Raw genomic sequence first — 19,189 nt, forward strand, 5'->3', positions numbered from 1 at the left:
AGTCAGAAATAGTAAGTAGATTCTTTGGGAGAACACCTCTGCTACATGATACAGACACCTATCATTTTCACAGAAGGAATGGGCACGGTAAAAAAAAATGTGTTCATGCCATTACTGCCAATCCAACGATCCCAGATATAGCAATAAACTACGAAGCAAAATTCAACAATCATAGGTAAAGGAAATTCAGACATAACTACCAAGAACACATCAGAAAGCATGTCAATGATCTCTCATCCATGTGTTTTAAGAGCTTAACACCAAGGTCTACAAGGGCAGGAGTCGCATGCATTCACTAAAGCTTTCATATGCCCAAGTACTCCTTAACACTAAGACTGTGAGACTTGAGACTACATTTCATGTGAATATGACTTCGATCCCATACCAACATGTTTGCCCTCTGCAATCTGCTGGGATAACTGTCATAATAACAAAGTGAGCTTCACCATATTGTGAATCTTGTACAAGTACTGCATGCAGTTGCAATTCTCTGGTGAGATGCTCCAACAAAGATTGTTTGAGTGTGGGATAGCCTTAAACATTTAGGTTTGAAGACAATCAAACCCTCCCTTGATAGGAACAGTTGCTTTGGTTCATCTTAATGTTAGCATATTAAAATTTGGGAATCATAAGTAATGAGTCTTATCATAGTCCATTTTAACTACTACTTTCTCAAAAAAATGAAGAGGTTAATACAGATCATCCCTTTCTAAATCCATGTTGACTGCCTTTAACTCAGCTTTTGTACAAATAATTTCAAATTTACACCAAATAAATATTTCTCTTGGCTATACGGCCTAGAAGACCAAGAGGACTGAGCCTACCAGTATCTACTTCATCAGCCTTTTGAATATTTGCCTTCTTTCCAACATCAAAGAACCTCAAAGGTTTCCTTCAGCATTTTGGAACAAACACCACCTTTGGAGATTTGTTTGCATTGAGTCCATTTAAACCTCTTGTACACTTTGGCGAATATCTGGCATACCCATTTTGGAGAGGTAACGGTGCATGTTTTCCCTTATGAATGGTCATTAAGATTCAAGTAAATCTATATCTCAATGGTCCATGTCTCTTCTTTACCTACCATTGTATTGTATTAGGAAGAAAGATTATTGATTGTTTTGTCTAGTCCTTCCATATCTTTATCCTGGGTTCACTCTTAGCTTCTGCGAACCATTTTAAAGTATTTCAGAGTCTCGTAGCACAGAAACAGGCCCTTTAATCCACCAATTAAGTGCCCAATTTACACTAATTCCACTTTATTTTCTCCACATTCTCATCAACTGCACCCCCCCACCCCACCCCCAATGCTATTATTGCTATCATTCTCTTATACTCTAGGCATGAACAAGGAGACATAGCTGCAAAATAGGTCGGTCAGTTAAAAGTGAGGTGCCTAAAAATTCCTTCCCTCAGGAGGTAGTGAAGCTCTGCAATTCTCTGCCTGAGGGTGGTGAAAGCCAGATCATAGCATACATTTAAGGAGGAGATAAATAAATACTTGAAAGATTAGCTAGGTAAGTGAGCCATGTGAGGCGACTATGTTTATAGCCAAGAAAAGTATTTATTTATAGTAAATTTGAAATTATTTGTACAAAAACAGAATTAGTAGCAGTCAACATGAATATAGAAGGGGATGATCCATACTAACCTTTTCAGTTTTTTGTCCTGAAGAAGGGTCCTGTCCAGAAACGTTGACCACCTGCTTTTCTCCATGGGTGCTGCCTGGCCTGCTGGGTTCCTCCAGCACCATATTATTTTTCATTTTTTTGAGTAAGTAGTCATCAAAATGGACTATGATAAATGCAAGGTGTTGCATCTTAGGAAGTCAAACCAGGGTAGGACTTTCACAGTGAACGGTAGGGCCCTGGGGAGTGTTATAGAACAGAGGAACCCAGGAGTATAAGTACATAGTTCCCTAAAAGTGGCATCACAAAAGTGGTAGACAGGGTGGTGAAGGCAGCATTTGGCACACTGGCCTTCATCATTCAGGGCACTGAGCATGGGAGTTGTACAGGACATTGGCGAGGCCACACCTGGAGTACTATGTACAGTTTGGAAAGGCATCATACTGTTATAGGAAAGGCATCATTAAGCTGAAAAGAGTGCAATGATTTATGAGAATGTTGCCAGGACTCAAAGGCCCGAGTTAGAGGGAGAGATTGGGCAAGGTGGGACTTCATTCACTGGAGTGTAGGAGACAGAGAGGTGATCTTATAGAAGTGTATAAAACCATGAGAGGCATAGATACATGAATGTGCAGTCTTTTTCCCAGGGAAAGGGAATAAAAAACTAGGTTTAAGGCGAGAGGGGAAGGATTTTAAAAGGGACCCAAGGGGCAACTTCAAGCAGAGGACAGTGGTTGAGGCAGGTACAATAACAACACTTAAAAAGACATTTGGTCAGGTACATGGGAAAGGAAGCTTTAGAAGAAAATGGGACCAGCTTAGATTTAAAAAAAACTCATTGTACATATATATTCCAACAACTTGGTGAGGGATGGGTATCTTGATTGGCATGAAAGAGTTGGGCTGAAGGGCCTGATTCTGTACTGTGTAACTCTATAACCCTATCAAGGGATTGAGGGTCATGGGGAATTAGCACAGAAGTGGAGTTAAGGCCGACATACATCAGCCATGATTACAGTGAACGAGGGGCTTGGTGGCCTTCTATCTTGTGTACCAACCTCTTTGGAATGTAGGAGGAAACCGGAACACCTGGAAGAAACTCATGCCGTCACAGAGAGAATGTGTAAACTCCACAGAGACAGATAAAAGGTCAGATTGAACCGAGGCTGGAGCTGCAAGGCAGCAGTTCGATTCAATGCACCACTGTCCTGCCATTTTCTAATATTTAACAGTGATCCCCTCCTCTTAGGATCACTCAAGGATAAAGGAGGGAATTTATTCTTGGAGTCAGAGGACATGAGCGTGGTACTAAATGAATACTTTGTGTGGGTATTCACCAGGGAGAAGGACAGAGTATAGTGAGAGCAGTGTGGGGCATGCTAATGTGCCAAGGCATTTTGAGATCAGGAGGGAGGTGGTGCTGGGTCTTTTGAAGAGCATCGAAGTGGATAATGCCCCAAGGCTTCATGGGATAATCTCCAGGTTATTGAAAGAGGCAAGAGAGGAGATTGCTGGGGACTTGACAAAGATTTTTGTATTCTCACAAGCAACAGGGGGAAAAAAAAAGAGTTGTGGATGTTGCCTACATGGATTTTAGTAAGGCATTTGACAAGGTCCCCTCATGGTAGGCAGATCCAGAAGGTTAAATATGCATGGGATCCATGGTGACTTGGTAGTTTGGATTCAGAATTGGCTTGCCTATAAGAAGACAGAAGGTGTTGGTGGAAGGGTGGGAAGTGTGTTATTCTGCTGGAGGCCCATGACCAGTGGTGTTCCACAGGAATGAGTGCTAGGGCCGAGGGTGTTTGTGATGTATATAAATGACTTGGATGAAAATGTAGATGGATGGGTTTGCAGAAGACACAAAAATTGGTGGAGGTGTGGAGAGCTGTCAAAGGATACAGCAGGATATAGATCAGTTACAGACATGGGCAGAGAAATGGCAGATGGAGCTTAATCCAAGCAAGTGCGAGATGTTACACTTTGGGAGGTCAAATGTCACGTAATAGCATTGATGTGCAGGGGGAGCTTGGGGTACAAGTCCATAGCTCACTGAAAGTGGTCACACAAGTAGATAGGGTGGTAAAGACGACATATGGCATGCTTGCCATCATTGGTTGGGGTGTTGCATACGAGAGTCAGGAAGTTACGTTGCAACTATACAACACGTTGGTTCGGTCGAACTTGAAGTATTCTGTGCAGTTCTGGTCGCCCCATTACAGGAAGAATGTGGAGGCTTTGCAAAGGGTGCAGAAGAGGTTCACCAGGATGCTGCTTGGATTAGAGTGTATGAGCTATGAGGTTGGGCAAAATTGGGTTGTTTGCTCTGGAGTGTCAGAGGCTGAGGGGAGATCTGATAGAAGTGTATAAGATTATGAGAGACATAGAGTAAAGAGTCAGAACTATTTTCCTCAGGGTAGAAATGTCAAGTACCAGAGGACATGCATTTAAGGAGAGAGGGGAAAAGTTTAAAAGGAAATGTGCAAGGCAAGCTTTTTTAAAAAAACCACAGAGATTTGTAGGTGCCTGGAAGAGGCTGCTGGGGGGAGTGGTGGAAGCAAATACAATAGTGCAGTTTAAAGAGACTTAGACACATGATTATGCAGGGAATGGAAGGATATGGATCACATGAAGGGAAAAGAGAATTAATTTAAAATCAGCATCGTGTTCAGTGCAGACATTGTGGGCCAAAGGGCCTGTTCCTGTGCTGTACTGTTCTATGTTCTGTTGTATAATTGCTTGCCAAGTTCATTATTAAATTTCTTTATTTGTGGTCACAGTAGTGCAGCCATTATTTCTGCTGCCTCACAGCTCGAAAAATTTGGATCCTATCCTGACCTCTGTCACTGGCTGTGTGGAGTTTACGTGCTCTACGGATGTTCCAGTTTCCTCCTACATCCCATAGACATGGTGGAAAGTTAATTGGCTACTATAAATCACCCCAAATGTAGGTGTATGGCATGAGAAACAAGGACAAGTGGATGAGCATGAGAGAGAATAGGTTACAGGTAAATAAGGGGAATGAGACTTCAGGATTGTTCTGCTGAGGACAGGCATAGATCTGGATGGGCCAAATGGCCTCCTCCTGTGTCAAAGTAAAGGTAGCAAAGCTTAGTCAGGATCTTTCAAGTTTAGCTTTCTCAGTTCATGACCCCTCACATTATTTAATCTACTTTTTCCATTAAAAGTTAGAATGATTATTTTTCTCCTAAACTACTACTCATGGCAGAACACTTCATACTAGCTTCCTGCATTATGAAAGTCCTCCAACAGTGTTCCCTTACACTTGGTGACAAATTTAAATTGATAACCTTTATTCATTCACATGCCACTTATCCTTGCAAAACCATTCATAACTTTAAATACATTAAAATTATTTCTTTTAGCCTTCCCTGCTCCAATGGAAATCAAAGACCTTGCCTTATAATTCTAATACTCAACCATGTGCTCAGGTGCTTGAATTTACTCTTCAACTCCCCACAACCTTGCACTCTTTCAAGTATCTAGAAGATACCCAAGGTCTAATCACCTCAAAAAATTTGGCATTACTTACTTGCTCCAGTACTCTATCCCACTATTTATAAAGATCAAGATACCATTGTCAACTTCAGTTTTGTTCTCAAAACCTAGGAAGTTAGCTTTTTGAAAAAGTTACAGCAATGCATCTTTAAGCTGCTTTGGTGATTATTCTAGATTTACAAAGTGAATGCATTTTGGAATTGCAGCAGCGGTGTTTAATGCTGCAATTGTGAAAAAGTCCTAACCAGATATTGTGCCGCAAGACATAAAAGTGCAAAAAGGAAGTGGGGGCATTTGCGTCAGATACTTGATTCTGTGGTGCGAGAGAAGGACCAGCCTCTTCTTCAGCTGCTCAATGAAGCCACTTTTTGGTAGCACATTCCCTCATCTTTCGGTTGCCAGCCAATAATCCACCATCACAGAACACGGGCTGAGGAATTTAAAATAAAAATCACTCAGAAGCTTTTTCCCCACATCTTCAAGCATTAGCTTGATTGGAGTGAAAACGGTGCCACAGATCACAGATGATGGATGTCTTGAAGTAGTATGACCACCCTCCACTTTCAAATGGAGAGGAATACATTATATTTCTTACAGTGAGAATGCAAAACCAAGAGGACCTTGCTTCCAGAGAGAGATATTTCAGCTGCGGTACTCATTAACCTTTTTAAAAAGCAGTTTAATTGAGATATTCCCCATCTTTAAAAATGATGTTGTGAACAAGTGACCCATTTAAAAGGAAACCTAATTAAGTGACCGAGTCTTAACAATGGAATGAGAGTGACCTTTTTAGAGTTTCACACAGGCCCATTACTGAAAAGTTATGTCCATAATAAACATAATTTAAGACAGCAAAGTGAAGAAAAGACAGCAAAATCATGAATAACAACAAAAATAAATATTTGTCCAATTGAAAAGGAATATGTTCAAAATATCCAGACACGCAAATTATGACACTGAAGGCAAGAACACTATCTCTTTTCGAAAACCTCCCCTTTTCCTCCTCCTTCATTCATCACTGGTCTAGCCAATCTAATTAAGAAAAAAATGAGACCTCGCAAAAAGAGTCCAAGTGAATAAACAGGTTCAAGTTCTAAACTACTGATAAAAAAAAATCCAAGAATTTCACCCCCCACCACCCCAAGAATGAAAGGAGGAGACAGCCTGGAAAAGTTCCAACATAATGCAAAGCTATTTCAGGACACAGCATCCAATTCCTCACTAACAACTGAAAAATACATCACATTATATTAAAGGAGATATTAGTCCAAATATCCTTTTAAGCCATTTGGTAAGAATAGCACAAGGAAGAAGCAATGTTTCTTATTTTTGGCTAAGAAAAATCAATCAAATTTCCAAAGTAGGAAACTCTATTGCACAAACAATTCACAAATATCTTCTTTCATCCAGTACCTACCTCCATGGGGAATGCTTTAAAATTAACAGTATGTTCGGAACCACGCTGGTTCTCTTTACCCCAGTGAAATCGAACTTCATGCAATTCATATTCATGGTTTCCAATCAATGGACCACCAGTCAAAACTGTAATAGAAAAGCAATTTTAACTACAAAAGTTGTATTTAAGTTGCCTATTAATTCAGTTGCATGGTGCACCATTTTGCTCACATATTTATGGAGGTCTCTATGGGTCTGCAAACCCTGACTGGAAGGTTGAGGCCTGCTTCTGCATTAAGAGAGGGACCACAACCTTACCTGATGCATTGCCATTGAGGAATCCATTGATTTCCCCCCCCCCTACCCCCCCTACCCAAGTACATTCTCCATTATGTGGTTTTCTTAGTGTTCGCTCTGCCCTCTTACTCCACCTTCTTCCCCACCCCACCCCCTTCAATGATCACATCCCCAAACCTCTTCTCTCCTGAATTCCAATCATTCCTTCATTTAAGCCTCCAACTCCCTTTGGCCAATCCTTGTCTCAGCCTCAGCTACTTTTCCCTAACAACTCACTATCCAGTTTCTAATCCCATGACCAACCCCCCACACCTATTCTTCAATTCTACCCCCATTTCTCCCTATATCTGACTCCATTCCCAATCCACATCAATCCCTCTCCTAAAGTTAGGGACATGGATGTTCCTCCAATATTTCTAGAATGGCAGAGCTACCAGAGAAAATACCTTCGTGCACAACACGTACAAGATCTGTCCTAAAGCCTTGTGTGCAGTAGCAATTTCTCCAGCAACAGCCTTGCATAAAACAGGTGCAGGACTCCATACCACACCATTTTAATGTTTTTTGGGCAACTTAATTTCTAATTTATTAACTTTTGCACATTTACTGCTTCTTTTTTTATTTACACTGTGCCCGTTACTAGTAAAACATGATTTATATACATTATACTTATCAATTTGAACTGAATACATCAAAAGCTACACAGAGATGAAACTTCTGCTTTTTTCAGATCATAAAGTGACCTAGAAACAAAGCTCTGGATCTATCATTACAAAGTTATGTCTCTGTATTCATCAGCATTAGAGTTAAAAATAGTGTGTTAGTTGAGTGTTTTAAAATCCAAATATGATAAAAGAGGACAATGCAATTAATTACAGATTTTAAAATCTGTGAGTTATACACCACTTTCTTCATTAAGTATACAGAATGTTATAAAAGACTGAACAAATTATCTTCTGGGTTGACACGTCCTACTTGAATAGATGTGGTTCTTTCTTTTGACACACCATAAAGAGAATTCTTATGGGATAACTCAATATGGATCATAAACTAGGTGAATTATTTTTGTTCCACTTGGAGCATACTGAAATGATTTTTTTATCTGCCCCTGCCACAATTAATCATCAGCTAATTACAAGAGTGGGTGAAGCTATCCAGGACCTAATATACTTGATCCTCCTTCAGGGGCACTGCATTGTCTGAACCATCTATCTAAAGAGGCATTAAACCAAGGCACTATGTGTTGATAAAGTGGACATTAAAGAAATCACTGCTCTTTTCAAAGAATAGGAGAGCAAGAGTTCCAGCTAACAGTTATCCCTCAATTAAGAACAGCAAAAAGTATAATTGATGTTATCTCAATGTAGTTTTTAAAAGGTCTATGCACAAATTGACTGCCATTTTTGCCACCAAAGTAATATCAATCACTCTTCATGCTTTGGTACATCAAAGTCGAGTTTATTGTCATATGTACTAGTACATGCATGCACAGGTGCAATGAAAAACTTGCCAGCAGCAGCATCACAGGCACATAGCATCATTCACAAGAAAAACAAATTATACACAATTTGTACAAGAAAGAACACAAATAGAACAAACAATAACAAAGTCTATTTTAGTGCAAAGTGATCAAAGTGGTCATAGTGTTGCTAAACTGTAGTGATTAGGGTTTTGCCGGTTGGTTCAAGAACCAAATGGTTGAAGGGAAGTAGCTGTTCTTGAACCTGGTGGTTAGGGACTTCAGACTTCTGTACCTCCTGCCCGATGGTGGCTGCGAAATGATGGCATGGCCCGGATGGTGGGGATCTTTGACGATGGATGTTACCTTCTTGAGGCAGTGCCTCCCGTAGATACTACCGATGGTGGGGAGGGATGTGGCCCATCGTGTTTTGAGCAGAGTCTACTACTCTCTGCAGCTGCTTACATTCCTGCGAATTCGAATTACTGTATGCATGATGCAACCAGTCAGGATACTGTCAACAGTACATCTGTAGAAGTTTGTTAAGAGTGTTCAGTGACAAGCTGAACCTCCTAAGAAAGTAAAGATGCTGGCACACTTTCCTCATGATTGCATCTATGTGCTGGGCCCAGGACAGGTCATACGATTATGTTAATGACCAGGATTTAAAGCTGCTGATTCTCTCCACTGCCAATCCCCCAATATAGATTGGCACATGTTCACCCTCCTTGACTGAAGTCAACAATCAGCTCTTCAGTTTTTCTGACATTGAGCAAGAGGTTGTTGTTGTGGCACCACTAAACCAAGTGTCCCATCTTGCTCCAGTAAGCCAACTCATCGCCACCTGCGCTTCATCCAACAACAGTAGTGTCATCAGCGAATTTGAACATGGCATTGAAGCTGTACTTAGCTGCACAATGTATGCATAGAGGATTTACTAGGGGGCTAACCACGCAGCCTTGAGGAGCACCTGTGTTGATCAGCAAGGAGATGTTGTTACCAATCCTCACTGATTGAAGTCTGCCAATGAGGAAGCTGAGTACCTAGTTGTAGAGGGAGTTACAGAGGCCCAGGTCTTGAAGCTTGATAAGGAGTTTGGATGGAATGATTGTGTTGAACGCCGAGCTGCAGTCAATGAACAGCAGCCTGACATACAAGTTCCTGTTGTCCAGATGGTCCAGAGCAGAGTGAAGAGCCAGAGAAATCTGCCATTGACTTGTTGTTGTGGTAGCCAAATTGCAGCAGTTCCAGGTCACCTCTGAGGCAGTAATTGATTCGTGCCATAACCAACCTCTCAAAGTACTTCATTATAGTTGATGCAAACGCTACTGGACAGTATTCATTGAAGCAGGTCACCATGTTCTTCTTGGGCATTGGTACAATAGATAGATATACTTTAATCTTGGGAAGGTATAACTGAACAGACAAGTTAATAAGATTGAATCCCATGTAGATTTTGGTTGGATGAGGAACTACCCAATTCTCACAAGAGAGTTGTTATTAATGGTAGTAATCTGCATAGAAACCACTAGAGAATCCCCTAGGGTATGGAATAAGGCTGTTGCTCCTCAAAGCCTTCACTGAAATTAAGATATTGGAAAAACTGTTGAAGATACAAAGATTTGTGCAGATGTTAGAACCTTAAATCAAAAAACTAAATTACAGACTGACCCAGGCACAATAGGAAAAACTACTTCAGATATTGCATTTCTCAAGTAGCAATATTTACAAAAGTTGTCAAGACATGCATACTCTATACAAGATTGAGTGCTCAGGCTAGTAACCAGAAGCTGTAGTGCATGCATCACTGAATGTCATAAAAATAATACCAAGAATATATTTGGATAATTAAGCACACCAACCCAAATTTTGCCATTTTAGGTTACATTGAAAGATTGTGCTGAATTTTAAAAATACTGGATAATTAATCCAGATCACCTAGGCAATTATGAGAAGATGCACATTTTTTTTAAAAATGTTGACGTATCATTTTTTTTTGTTACAGAGAATTCACAAGAGAGTGGGCCATAGCACAGGCAACCCCTGTATTTTACCCAAACGGCCATAGCACAGGTGTCAGCTGTACCAGAAAGATCCAAGTCCTGCAACTAATTCATTCTTAATTAGCTGAAATTGGAACAGACAGCAATGGAAGAAATAACAGCAGAACTTGCTGAATATTCTCAATAGTTCAAGCAGCATTTTCATCATCAATTTAGTAAAATAGACTACTTTAACACTGTTTCACTCTCCACATGTTATTTGACCTAAATATTGCCTGTACTTTGCTTTGAAAACTTATTTGCAGAATTTGTATATTTTGATTTTGCAACTGAATAAAAATGTTGGTCAATGGTCAGAATAGATTGTTTTGTATATCACAGGCAATATAGTATAAATACATGTTCCTTCTTTCCCCCCCTCCCCAAATACTCTTCATTTGTAAAATTTGCAATTACTTTTCGCTCAATGTCAACAAAAGAGTTGGTCATTGACTTCAGAAAGGGGGGCGGTGCACACGCTCCTGTTTACATGAGTGCTGAGATCAAGGGCTTGAAGTTCCTGGGTGTGAATATCACCAGTAGCCTGACCTGGTCCAACCATGTAGATACCATGTCCATAAAATCTCACCAGCACCTCTATTTCCTCAGGAGGCTAAAGAAATTTAGCATGGCCCCATCAACTCTCACTGATTTTTACTGATGCACCATAGAAAGCATCCTATATGGATGCATCAGTTTGGTATGGCAACTGCACTGCCCGTGACCGCAAAAAACTACAGAGAGTTGTGGACACAGCTCAGCACATCACGGAAACCGGCCTCCCCTCCATGAACTCTGTCGATACTTCTCGCTGCCTCAGTAAAGCAACCAGCATAATCAAAGACCCACCCAACCTGGACTTTCTCTCTTCTCCCCTCTCCCATCAGGCAGAAGATACAAAAGCCTGAAAGCACGTACCACCAGGCTCAAGGACAGCTTCAATCCTGCTGTTATAAGACTATTGAATGATTCCCTAGTACAATAAGATGGATTCTTGACCTCACAATCGATCTCGTTATGGCCTTGCACCTTATTGTCTCCCTGCACTGCACTTTCTCTGTAGTTGTTACACTTTATTCTGCATTGTTACTGTTTTACCTTGTACTACCTCAATGCACTGTGTAATGAATTGATCTGTATGAATGGTATGCAAGACAAGTTTTTCCACTGTACCTCAGAACATGTGACAATAATAAACCAATTCCAATTTATACAAAGCAGGACATTCCTCTATTATTTAATTTACTTACAATATATATATTATGTCAATATGGCATCACTTTTTTTTCCCCCATTTACAGTGATAGTCCAAGAAGTATTTATACAGGGTGCAGCATCTCAGTGTCCAGTGGCAGGAAGAGACTAGAAAGTCTTTGTGGTTACTGCAACAAGCTTCAGCATGTAGTCCTGCACCTTGGAAATGTGCCAGTCTGCAGTATTTGGTCACATACAGCTCCTTTTACTGGAAGACCACCAAGTTTGGGCAGAACAAAGTGCACCTTCCAGCAGGAGTCAATGTTGGCCACAGTATGCGTCCCTGGGAATGACCTGTTGAACACAGAGTTCTGTGTTAAGCAGCAGTTCAGGATGAACCACAAAGACAGCTACATCCCTCTCTAAACATTCTTAGAAAACACACTCCAGTATTGTCCACACTACAGCCACATTGAGGACAACATGCACTAAAATTGAGACTCAGTTTATACATAAAGAATCTGATGGAAAACGTTTCTCACCACTGGCCAAATTATCTTTTGGTGCTTATTCAAAAGTTCTGGTGATGAGGCATTCTGCTAAATAACTTTGACAGTCTGGTCATGGAACCATCTGACTGGATCCACCATCTTCTTTTCCATGCCACAGGGCATCAAGGACATCCCATGCAGAACACTGTCTGATTTTTGTGGTCAGGAACTTCTCTATGAGGCTCAAGTAGAATGGCAGTGTCTAAGTGAATGGAACGTTTCATGGCATCATAGCCAGGTCAATCCTTCACAACACTGGGGACAAGTTGCACCTCAGAACACTGAGGTTTGGTGTTTATGAACCCAGGGTCTACATGCAGCCACACACACACAAAAATGATCATTAGAAAGAGGATTATGTTGGGTACAGTTCCACTCTCCCGTGGAAATATGTACATCAGATCCCTGCAGATATGATCCACTTTGGACCCCAGGGTAAAATTGAATTCAACTCAGGTGACTGCTGCAACACAGAAGTGAGATGTGGGGTAAACCCATGTCATTTACAGCAACAGCTAGAGTACCATGCACGATGACCAGCTTCCTTCGCACAATCAAAAGGGAGTGCTGCTTCTTCATTCCTAGTGTTTAATTGACCTTGGATTTGCACTCTACAGAGTTCTTGCTGGTTCCTCCAAACCATATTCCCAACACCTTCAGGTAAACTGAGTTAATAGTGAAGGAAACAAAGGATCAGTCTGACCAGCTGCCAAAGGACATGATCTCACTTTTGGTGCAATTCACTCTGATTGTTAAGGCCTGTTCAAATTGATTGCAGATGTTCATCAATCTACAGACTGACAGCGGGTCTGAGCAAAAGGCAGCTATGTCATCGGTGTACAGAGAGGCTTTGACCTGAGAAACTCTCACACCTGAGATCATTGCCCCTCTGATGCTCATTTCCCTCTTGACTGATTTCTCAAAAGGCCGAATTCCATGCACGAACAGAGGAGAGGAACAGCCGTGCTTGACTACAGATTTGATCAGGAAATCCCATTTCTCACCTGCTAACTTGAAATCTGTTTTTTTTTTAAAAACATTATTTATACAGCACAGTATCAGGCCCCTCTGGCCCAACGAGCCCGCACCTCCCAATTACACCCTTGTTAACCTACTAACCCTTTGGAATGTGGGAGGAAACTGGAGCACCCAGAGGAAACCCACACAGTCCAGGGGAGAACGTATAAACTCCTTACAGACAACAGCAGGAATGGATCCCCGATCACTGGCGCTGTAATAGCGTTACACTAACAGCTACGCTACCATGCTGCCCTTATTGATATCCATTAACAGCAGTTGTATCCAATTATTGATTTCCCTTCCCAAACTCCACTTCGAGGCATGTGTCTGAGAGATTTTCTGTGAAAAGTAAAGGTCCAAGCCAACTATGTAGGTATCCACCTCATTGCCCTAGTCATTGTCAATCATACCCAAGTACCACAAGGCTGTCAAAGATCTTCTTGCTGACTCCAGCGCAGATCTGATCTGGATGAATCACCTACCTCAAAAGTGACCTGATTTGGTTGTCGATGATCTTGAACAGAATCTCATAATCCACATTTAACAGCAATATAGGTCATCAATTTCTGAATCTCTTCCCTTTTCCCCTTCTCCTTGTAGACAAGGGTGGTGGTGCCCTTGTATATTCTGACATTGCTGCGTGTTCCTATTGATTTGCATGCATATAGCTTTGAGGTTTATTTTACCAGCAATTCAACAGTAGGAGAGATGATCCTATTAAAGTGTCAAGCCCAATAAGAAAAAATTAGACAAAGCAACAGATGAAGAAATGCAGAAGGAATTAGTTCAAGGCATCTTGGCTTTAAAAGAAATCAATATTATGTTCCAGGGCAAGTCAAGCTGGACATCCAAACATGAGCCAAGGTTTCAGTCTTGTTTTTCAGTCATTATTGCTAGAATAGAACATTGGGTATTGGCATAAGTGTAGGTTAGTGAAAAAGTTAACATCACTAACAACAATGGAGAGAAAAATTCCAGTCTCCTAGATGGAGTTGTGGAGTCACACAGCACAGAACTGGCCCTTCAGCCCACAGGTCCATTGCAATCATCGAGCACCCATCTGCACCAATCGCATTTCTTTAAATTCTCCCACTATTCCCAGCAATTCCACCCAAATTCTACTTTTCACCACACAGTAGGAGCAATTTACAGTGGCCAATTAATCTATAACCTGCATATTTTTTGAAATGGAGAGAAAATCGGAACACCTGAAGTCACAGGGAGGATATGCAAATTCCGCACAGACAGCATCCAAGGTCAGTATTGAACCCAGATCACTGGAGTTGTGAGGCAGCTGCTCAACTGCTGTATCACTGTATCCTGGTGAGATCAAAACAAACAATGTAGTATAAGTGGTGGAGCATCAGACACTTATGCTAATTTTGCTGTCTCCAGAATTTACATGGAATCAGAACCAGGACAGTTCATCACATTTACCATGTTGTATGTGTTCATTGGAACTTGAGCATCTGAGATCTGGCATCGCGCATCCAGTGCGCCTTTACCTGCATTTCTTTCTTCTCTATTATTGCATAAAAGCTGGTATTAACAGTGAAGTGTGGTGCACAGCCACCAACTTCAATTGTTTCTAAACCCTACTACCCAGCAGTTAAAGAAGAATATCACTAAATGAAATATTCAGGAACTCAACAAGCTTTATCAATAAATACAAATGGAAATCATAAGTAGTAGAAAATAAAGCCTTTCTCATCACAAGCACAAATTGAAGAACCCAACATTTCTGATTTTCCAATTTCAGTAAGCAGCAAAAATCAGGAAAACGGCTCTCATCTGGGCTTGAAGCAAATCAGCCAGTTTGTAAAGTTTCCCCCATCAAATTTTACCTGATGCCTGCACACATTTTGATATAGATTCTATTCTGAATAGTTCCTTTTCCAGTCTATATCTTTGTGTATTCTTATCCTGGATCTTACCAACAGCTACAGATTATCCTAATCTGTTTCCTTCAGGAATTTTTAATATTTATTGCATATAATTATTTATCAGCTATGGATCAATGACAGCATGCTGACCAGAGTCAGAAGATTGAGTCTATATCCTACTCAAGAGGCACAAGCACAGAAATTCCATACTGACTCACTACTGCAATACTGAGAAAGAGCTGCACTGTCAGAAGTGCTGTCTCGCAGCAAGCCCACGCTCTGTCAACTGTCTCTAGGTGGTTGTAAATGATTCCACAGCACCACTTTGTAAAGGAGCAACAAAATTATTGCTACTATCCCACCCAAAATTTGTCTCTTTTTTTAAAATCACAGTACTGTTCATGGATGCTTGTTGTGCAGATTGTTGTAACGTGGTAGCCAATAACTTCTATGCTGCAATAATAACTTCACTACAGCAATGAGGTACTTTTGGAAAAAATGCTTTCAAATTCACTGAAGGGAATACAGAGCGCAATGTATAAATGACGATGTTTTCCTGATAATCCCAATTCTTGAGATCTTTTTCCCTCTATATGAATCTCCAGAACTGAACGGATATTGGAAAACCACACAATTATTAGATCTAACGGGTGCGAAAACTCACCACATTGTCAAATGAGTCCTGAAATCTGATATCTGGCAATGAAAAACTGAATGACTTATAGATGCTGCATCAGGGACACTTGCAGCAGGACATCTGTATGATAAAATTTAAACTTTGCCCATCGACACCAACTTTAATATAAGCCAATTCAAAATATAACTAAAGTTAGGACCTGCTCTCAGACATACTGATAATTTACTACTTTTGGGCAAAAATCTTATTTTGATTTGGAAAAAGTGATCTGCAGACATCTGTGCTTCATTTGTGGCAAAGTAGTAAATGTTTTCATGACCTCAATATAGATAGCTAAAAGGAATACTTTTTTTTCAAAGCAATATAAAGCTAACAAGTCTTCTGCTGAGGGCCAATTCTGCACATTGTGCACTTCAATTCAACCTACATTGGTGCCATTATACTCTACAAATAACTGTTCTAAGAATAAATTATGTATTAGAAATACGAGGTGATGCAAAGAGCAAGCATTTCATAACGTAACGCACAAATCAAAACATTTTCACATTTATTTTACATACCCGATTTGGATTTCAGTAGTATCTGAATGGTGTGACCATCATTAATTACTTCAGAATCCCGACAAACCACATAATTTGGTGATAAACGTACTTCCAGTAGCGAAGGGTCATACTTTGCCTCCCTGGAGTTCAAATTTATCGGAGATTGATACTCTCCATTAGCTGCAGGGAACAACAATCCCCATTCCACTCCTAAAATAGAATAGATTTTTATATTATGTAGGACTTTCCAAATGTAATAAAATTAAAACCTGTTGGAATAATCATTTGAACACAGTTTTGCAGATTGAACACAAGGCATATTTGCTATAATTTTCAGAACTGGATGGTTTATGTCTGGCACGTTATTATACAAATAAATAATTGAACCTCGCAGATAGTTTTTGGATAGCGCTAAAATTTTAAGTAACCCAATCTCCTTAAGTGGAATTCATTGAATGCCTTTCATCAACGTTAAGTTAAATTAATTTTTGCAAGGACAAATAGACCTCTTGCCAAGGAAACAAATCCAAACTAAAAATATTTTCCAGGTTTATGGAAAAAAAAGTAATCAGCAGACGATTTCTTGTCATGTCAACTACCTTGATTCCTTTGCACAGTTAAAATGAAATAAAAAGTTTTCAAAAGCTCACCTTCTTCGTAGCCCCAGTCCAGCCCTTCCTTATTCCTGGCAGGCTCGGCTTCCTCGATGAAAGCGCTGTCAGCCATTTGGAACGTTGCCCGGATCTGAGCTGCGAGGAGCCCGGACCGCGTGCGCCTCCGAACAAGCCCCGGTCCCCGCGCGCACCTTGGCTGATTGGCAGGCGCGCGCAGGAAGCGAGCGCCTCTCCACCTGGTGCACTTCGTGGTCGATTCCCAGCCTCCACGCTCTGTCCTAGCTGAAACATTATTTAGATTTACAGAGGGACCTTCAGGCTCTATTTCCGACCCCCCCCCCCAAAAAAAAGCACAAATAAACCACTCACCGACTATCGGAACCTGCAATCAGACTAGATGTAAAACAAACAGTGCCGCATATTATCTGTCACCTTGAAGTGTAATGCTTCCAATTTCTGTTCTATCTGCACGGATACAAGTCTAGAAATGTTTAACTAGAATGCACCTTAATGTAAAATGCATGTTTATATATTGAAACTACGAAGTCGGGGAACTGCTCAGTCACGTAACTTTTTAACTACCACCGCCCCCACCCCCAACTTTTTACATGATTAATTCAAAGTAGAAGGAACGGTGGAAGCACTGAGACCTGTCAGGTGTGTTAACTCTTTCAATGTGTCCAGGGATTAAAGCTTGAAGAGTGCCCAGCCAATGTCAGTCCACAAGAAAAGGTTCTAATAAATATTATTTTCTGCCTGTGTTATACATTTTTTATTGGTTGAATTATGATCGTTCGTTAGAATGGACCCCATTGAACTGACATCTTCAGTTTGCAATTGTAAATGTGCTCCGTTTGCAGCTGAATGTCGATAACCTTCAGGCTTAGATTTTTGCAGCAATACAAGCAAAATTTAGTACCATTCTCTCCTAAGTATAAATCCCGCCCCAATCACTGAAACTTAAGCATTGTGAGTTAGTTAAGGAATAAATAATGTTTAATAGTTATTTTAAGATTACTTGTCGAATTACAGAGAAGAAGTGTAATTTTAGAACAATACTTTAACCATTTTACATCTCTCTTACCTTCCGACGACTTCCTCCATCGTGCAGGATCTTCAGTAAATAGTTTCAAGCTCACGGCAGGAAGTCAGACAACCACATTACCAACCAGAAATACACAGAGCCCAGTGTTTCCACAAAGTTACAGTACATTTACTCCGAACAACAGGAGGTAAAAGAATACCTAGAATATGTGTGGCAGATACCTTGAAATTCATTCAAATTCTCCCACTTACCAGCTCAAGTCCAACTGCTCAGACTGTGCAAGGTGTATCATGTTACTTGTGCACCTGTGTTTCTGGTCTGCAGTTCTGATGAACCCAAACCTCAAAAGGCAGGAATGAATACACTACCCGCCTCTACACTTCAGATGAAACCAGAGTACCCTGGTGTGGTTCCTTTGTGGTGTGTAAATTGCTGTCCATTACTTGGTCCTACCATTACCAACTGAAATAATGTAGAAGCAAATTTTATAACATCAGCTGTGCTTTAGAACAAACCCTTCACCCAGTCACAGAGAATCACATATATCTTAATTTTACCCTCTAAAACTATTGTTTGACTTTTCCTGTCTCCACTACTCTCACCTACAATGGCACATGTGGGGAGCTCATGGACATGGAGGCAGTGATCATAACATGATAGAATTCACCCTGCAGTTTTAGAGGGAGAAGCTAAAATCGAACGTATCGGTATTACAGTTGAGTAAAGGTCACTACAGAGGCATGAGAGAGGAGCTGGCTAAGGTTGATTGGGAGGGGACCCAGCAGGGATGACAGTAGAGCAGCAATGGCAGGAGTTTCTGGGAATAACTTGGAAGACGCAGAATCAGTTCATCCCAAAGAAGAACCATTCTAAAGGGAGGATGAGGCAACAGTGGCTGACAAGGAAAGTCAAAGACAACATAAAAGCAAAAGAGAGGGTATACAATATGTCCACTGGAAAATAACACTGGAGAGGTAGTAATGGGGAACAAAGAAATGGCAGATGAACCGAATTAGTATTTTGTGTCAGTCTTCACTGTGGAAGACACCAGCAACATGCCAGAAATTCCAGAGAGTCAGGGGACAGAAGTGAGTGTAGTCACCACTATGGAGCAGGTGCTTGGGAAGCTGAAAGGTCTGAAGGTAGATAAATCACCTGGACCAGATGGACTACACCCCAAGGTTCTGAAAGAGGTAGCGGAAGAGATGGTGGAGGCATTAGTAGTGACCTTTCAAAAATCATTATATTTAGGAATGGTTCCAGAGGACCGGAAAATCGCAAATGTCACTCCACTCTTTAAAAAAAGGAGGGAGGCAAAAGACAGGAAGCCTGACTTCAGTGGTTGGTAAGAGTCCATTATTAA

At 40.8% G+C, this 19,189-nt stretch overlaps 1 protein-coding gene across 1 annotated transcript in view; it reads right to left on the reverse strand.

Moving 5' to 3' along the window:
• The window catches only part of ca8 (carbonic anhydrase VIII), a 52,253-nt gene extending 35,013 nt beyond the window's left edge, over window positions 1-17,240 (reverse strand). Inside the window, exons 1-4 of the mRNA XM_052023387.1 lie at window positions 17,151-17,240; window positions 16,818-17,063; window positions 16,186-16,377; window positions 6,565-6,689 (exon numbers count right to left, since the gene is read on the reverse strand). Of these exons, the coding sequence (XP_051879347.1) occupies window positions 6,565-6,689; window positions 16,186-16,377; window positions 16,818-16,893 (393 nt within the window). The 5' untranslated portion in view covers window positions 16,894-17,063; window positions 17,151-17,240. The remainder of the gene's footprint in view (window positions 1-6,564; window positions 6,690-16,185; window positions 16,378-16,817; window positions 17,064-17,150) is intronic.
• Window positions 17,241-19,189: the final 1,949 nt, after the last annotated feature.

Source organism: Pristis pectinata, chromosome 9 (assembly GCF_009764475.1).
Source record: "Pristis pectinata isolate sPriPec2 chromosome 9, sPriPec2.1.pri, whole genome shotgun sequence".
Lineage (NCBI taxonomy): Eukaryota > Metazoa > Chordata > Chondrichthyes > Rhinopristiformes > Pristidae > Pristis > Pristis pectinata.